Source organism: Castor canadensis, chromosome 7, assembly GCF_047511655.1.
Source record: "Castor canadensis chromosome 7, mCasCan1.hap1v2, whole genome shotgun sequence".
NCBI lineage: Eukaryota > Metazoa > Chordata > Mammalia > Rodentia > Castoridae > Castor > Castor canadensis.
In genome coordinates this window covers 120,289,977-120,295,976 of record NC_133392.1, presented here as the reverse complement: position 1 = coordinate 120,295,976, position 6,000 = coordinate 120,289,977, and the positions used below count along the sequence as shown (strand labels likewise).

The window sequence follows — 6,000 nt, the reverse complement described above, 5'->3', positions numbered from 1 at the left end:
TCCTGATGTTTTGGTTTCACTTGCTGCTTGATGACTAAGTTGTTTCTGGCTGTAAAGATTTTTCTATTATATTTTAATTAGCCAGTTAACACAGCAGAGGCCCCTTGTGAGGCCTGACAAAGCTTCATGAAAATTTGATCTAATGAAGATGAACATAGAGAAAAAAGGGAAAACTTCCTGGTTTTTCTTACAAAACCTTTCCTCTCACTTGAAGAATTCTGCAATCACTTAATGTTTTGTTCCAGAAAAAGCAAGCAAAGCTAGCTGGGGAAATACCCATACATTTATTGTTTACTAGCATGATACAAAATAAATTCATAGATGTCAGTCAATTGCTTCTCAAAAATCAAATGTGAATGTTTAATCTTGTAACTTAAGAACTGAATTTTTCCACATTCCTTTATATAGAGTTAGCATCTGTAAATTGAGACTTTTTTTGGACAATCATGCAAATTTAATTTGTCCCTGGAAACAAAAACACAACCTAACAGATTAACAAAATATGTCCTTTAGACAGTATTTTTACTGTGACTTTTTCTCCACTGTTAACATTTTTGTCCTTCAGTAAACAGAAACTAACCTAAAAACGTTTATGTATTTTGAGTTTAAAGAGAGCTAAACTCTTGGAATGATTAGGAAGATTGCATCAAGTCAACCTATTTTCACTTCTGAACTGGCTGTACTCTTTTCAAAAGTAAATTCTAAAAATTTCTGAGTTCTTATTATTAAGTTATATGAGCTAGAGTCATTTCTACTGCCATAGATGCTCATGTAAAATTGAATAAAGATTTTATTATACCACACACACAAAAAGCATTTGGTACAGAAAAGGCAGTTTTCAGTTATTCTGCTGAGAATTTCTTTCCATGATTTCTCCCATTAAAGTATAGTTTTCAAAGCAACCACCAGGACAAAGGAAGCATCTAATTAGTCCATTTTCTTCTGATCCAAGAATGCTGCACATTTACTGTCCCATCTGTACTTGTATCAGCAGTGTAATGAACACAGTTTATGTTACTTAACTATTCTTTGAACTCCAAGAACTGTTGAAGTCTTTTCTGATGTTCTGCAGATGCTTGCACAGCACTAAACGAAACATAAATGCAAAGCATAAGCTTTATTTTACATTAAGCATATTAAGTGAACCACAGAGCACAGAGTCAATATTTTTCAAAACAATTAAAAATGAATAGAAATCTTCACTTATTTAGTACTTCTGAAAAAGCTGGATGAAAACGTTACTTAATCTAATGAAGAGGAGGGTTTGCGTTCAGTAATGGCATACTTCTACCTTCTAAAAGACCAAAGCAAATTAAGACTGACAAGTAAAGGCATCGATCTGAACCTGCTCTGCTGTGGAACCTGCTGTGCAGAGAGTTCCAGGCCTTGCAGTAGATTTTCTGGATTTTATTATTTTATTTAAACCAGATCCGAACATTATCTTTGAATTGCAGAGTATGGGAATTGCCTTTAATATAAAATCCTTTAAACTAAAATGTTTGGTTAAAACACAATAGACTCCATTAATCGCTTTCAAAGGTAACAGCTTGGTGGTTTAGATTTACTTTTCCCTTTGAACATACGTAATGTTCTGGATGGGGACAGAGTTCTCTCCACTCTTACCACACAAAAATACACTGCCTTAACAAAACCAGGGCAAACACACACTGAAATGAGTATAAAACTCCCTTTAAAACATCTGGACAAATACTGAATATAATAAAAGATTCTGGTTTTCTAGTTTACTTTGGGCGAGAGGGTTTTTTGTTTGTTTGTTTGTTTGTTTTGGTACTAGCATTTGAACTCTGGGCCTTTCTACCATTTGAGCCATGCCTCCAGTCCTTTATGCTTTAGTTATTTTTCAGATAGGTTTTCACTTTTCTCCTGGGCCGGCCTGGGACTGCAATCTTCCTACCTATGCCTTCTGAGTAGCTGAGATTACAGTTATGAAACACTGTCCTTGGCTTATATATACATTGAGATGGGGTCTGACTAAACTTTTCACCCGGGGCTAGCTTCAACCACCAGAGATCTTCCCAATCTCTGCCTCACAAGTAACTGGGATTACAGGTGTGGACCACTACGCCTGGCAGGGTACCCATGTATTCCTGGGTGGTCATGAATAGTAATATATCATTATTGAATAATAAAATTCTAGTTAATTAAAGACCAAAAGTCTTCTTTTAATAATTTTGCTATAGCCAGGCACTAGTGGCTCATGACTGTAATCCTAGCTACTCAGGAGGCAGAGATAAGGAGGATCACAGTTTGAAGCCAGCCCGGGCAAACAGTTCTGCAAGACTTATCTTGAAAAACCCTTCACAAAAATAGGGCTGATGGAGTGACTCAAGGTGAAGGCCCTGAGTTCAAGCACCAGTTCTGCTAAAACAAAACATAAAACAAACAAACAAAAAATTTGGTGCAAATCATCCTAAAATACCTTTTATACATCTCTGCTTTCTAACACCAGACAGCTGCCTCTAATAGAATCATTTCAAGTATTTCACTGTACAAAGATGCCCTCTAAGAAGCAGCTAGGTGGGCTGAGGGCCTTGTGCTTGCCAGGCAGGTGCTCTACCACTTGAGTCACACACCCAGACCTCATTGCTTTAGTTATTCTTCACATAGGGTCTTGCATTTTCCCCATGCTGTATGACCAAGATCCTACCATTTATACCTTCTGTGTAACAGATATGTACCACCATGGCCAGCTTTATTGGTTGAGATAAGGTATCCATAACTTTCTGCCCAGGTCTCTTTTTTCCCTAGCCTGGAAAGATGAGTCTCCTGATCTCTGCCTTCCAAATAGCTGGGATTACAGGCATGAGCTACCACACCAGCCCATCAATAATTATTAATGTCGTCTAATCTCCCTTTCTTATCTAATAAATCCCTATTTTACCCTTTTCCCCTCATTTGCTCTATTACCAATATATGTCAAATATATATTACATCTATCTCATTCTCCAAACTCATCAATGAATGTATTCGAAGCATATGCCACACGACAATATTGTAGATGGAAAGAAGGCATATTTTTAAAATCAAGACCTGATTTGAGGTTCATGTTTGAACATGCTCTAGACTATGCTATCAGGCAAGGTTTAACTTCTCTGCACTTCATTTTCCACATCTGTACAACTAGGATAATCTCTGTACCTCACAAGATCTTTGAGAAATATAAATGAAAATTCAATCCACAGCCAGCATGTTAAACAGCACAGGTTCAAAGTTAAATGGCATTTTGTTTGATTTTAAACAAGTGAATAAATGTCTTATGACAGAGGATTATCTGCAGCTCTTTTGCATTTCCACACAGAACCAAAGTGCCCATAAGTGCTTGCTACTCTCTAGTATTGTGGAAGGAAAAGGAAAATACATATACTCCTTGCTTCTAAAAGCAGATGGTATAAGGAAGTCCTGAACTATTTTCTGATTGCATACAGAAAAAAGCAGAGCAATCTCTTATCCCTTCTACAGCTCATTTATAATTATGATAAACACAGTTTAGTTAAGAAATTAGCATCCCTCAGCCTGTCTAACTAGATCATTTTGTGAGAGCAAAGCAGTAAACATCAATGAAACTAATATAAACAGGTCTGGCCTTTGTGGGTTTCTCTGTGGTTCAGTTTCTCAAGGTGTGATCTGTCAGTGTTTTTCCAGAATGATTCACAAAGCACCACAGCCTCATTTATGGAATACTCTGCTCACCCAAGTCTTAGTTTTCTGACCAAAATGTAACAAAAGAATTATTTTTAACATGTTTTTCTGGAAAGGTATTTAGGTTTTTGTTTTGGTTTGGTTTTTGCCTTTTTTCTCCCCTGAGAACAAAAATTTTTTTAACTGCCTTTTGGTAATTAATATATATAATGACATTTGCTATTTTTATAACTTTCTATCCTCTCTCTTCTCCATTTGAAAGAAATTCTCACAGCTTGTGATAAGCAAAAATTTTAAATAGAAAGTCTAATCCAACTGGGCACTGGTGGCTCACAACTGTAATCCTAGCTACTTGGGAGGCTGAGACTGGGAGGATCATTCGAGGCCAGCCCAGACAAAGAGTTGTCATAACTCCAATCTCCAAAATAACCAGGGCAAAATGGGCTGGAGGTATAGCTCAAGTGGTAGAGCACCTGTTTTGCATACATGAACCCTGAGTTCAAACCCTAGTCACACCAAAAAAGAAAAAGAAAAAAAAAATCCAAACTGTTAATTCACAATGGGAATCATCAAGGTCCGAGAAGAGCACTTTTCAACATGTGAGCCTTTAAAATTCTCACACTGACATATTTCTCAGAGACCTCCTGAAAGCGGACTGCTACCATGAATCAAAACAGGTAAACTTACTTCAGATGTTCACCAAATGTAGATGTTATTCGATAGATGGCAGTTTTCAGTGATGCTCTGAATGCAAATCTTAATGTTTTATAAGAAGTGTCCACAAGGTTTCCTGAAATCCGGGGTGGTTTACTGGAAGCATGGGGAAGCTTGAAGTACTTGTCCACTGCCTACAGAAAGAAAGCGAGAAAACACACTAGTTCAGATTATTGATAGTATCGACTCAGTCCAACAATTAATGAGATTTTGAGATACATAGATATACACACACACACACAGGCACAAAAGTTTGGAAAACAATGAAGGCACAACAATTCAGCAGTTCCTGGAGCCCAGCAAATGTCCAGACCTACCCTCTACAGAGGAGCTCCTATTCAACACCCTTGAGAATGTAAAACCGGGAAGTGAAACACCAGTATTTGATTCTCTGCTCATGGTGGGTGACAGGAAAAAGGACCTTTATTGTGGATCTAAGCAAAAAAAGACCAAAAACTTAAACTTACATAAATAAGCTATTTACTAAACTAGTTATCTTCCTTTTCAATTCTAGATGATAGGCACCTGTGAGCAAGAGTAGGCAGCACAAGATCAGTTGCTTCTGAGCTGCCTGTTTTCCATTGCTTCTTTGGGTCTGTTTTCTGCATTAGAGACTTTCCTCAGAAATCTGGCAGTCCTTGGCTCATGACAGCAAGTGGGATCTCCCAGAGAGCCAACCAAAAGCTGAGAGTACGGCAGGGGATCATGGACCACAGGCTTCACTGAAGGTGATCTGCATGTATTCTGGGGTGAACTCCTAACTCAGTCACTTCAGGATTTTCCCTGGATTGCTTAGTGTTCCCAGAGAAAAGCTTTCTAGAACCCTACATTGATGTACAGTCCCCACAACTGTGTCAGAACACTCCCAATCCATCCCCATCCCTGGTCTCTCCAGAGGATAAACATCAGCCTGGAACAGAGGAGGAGCAAGTACAGCAGCAGAAGACCTAGGGATCTAACAGTTTTCAAACTCTCACCCAAACCTCCTTATTTTGGTGCCTAACCCTTCACCTTTGGTTTCAGAGGCACCCAGTGATTTTCCCACTGCCAGCTTAGTTTTGCCTCTGCGATCTAACTGAGTTATCTCAACCAGCTTCAATAAATTGTTGCTACTGATTCCTCTCCTGTTAATGGATTTATATATCTTAATTATCCTTTTATCATAATTTAGAAGGAACAGAATTTGACACACATGTTGAGTACGTCACATTAACTTTAGTTCTAAATTTTTTGGAGGGTGGAAGTAGTACTGGGGTTTAAACTAAGGGCCTTGCACTTGCCAGGCAGGCTCTACCACTGGAGCCATGCCCCCAGTCCTTTGTCTAAACATTTTTCTTCCACAATAATCACTTACAAGAGTTTCCTAAGATTGGGACATACTTGAGATCATTTTGGGCAGTATGAAAAGCGGTATTCAGTGAAATACTAACACTGAATCATAATGGAAAATTACTTTCTTTTCCATTTTCTTGCATATCTTCTTTTGTTTGGAGGGCAGTACAAGATTGAACTCAGGGCCTCACACTTACTAGGCAGGCTCTCTACTACTTGAGCCACTCCACCAGCCCTGTTTTGTATTGGGTATTTTCGAGATAGGGTCTCTGGAACTATTTGCCCAGGTTGGCT

General features: G+C 38.3%; 1 protein-coding gene across 2 annotated transcripts in view; it reads right to left on the bottom strand.

Moving 5' to 3' along the window:
- Positions 1–332: 332 nt before the first annotated feature.
- The window catches only part of Ndc1 (NDC1 transmembrane nucleoporin), a 49,397-nt gene continuing 43,729 nt past the window's right edge, over positions 333–6,000 (bottom strand). For both annotated transcript variants that reach the window (XM_074080052.1, XM_074080053.1), the window contains exons 17-18: positions 4,348–4,508; positions 333–1,086 (exon numbers count right to left, since the gene is read on the bottom strand). In XM_074080052.1, the coding sequence (XP_073936153.1) occupies positions 1,023–1,086; positions 4,348–4,508 (225 nt within the window). In that variant the 3' untranslated portion in view covers positions 333–1,022. The remainder of the gene's footprint in view (positions 1,087–4,347; positions 4,509–6,000) is intronic.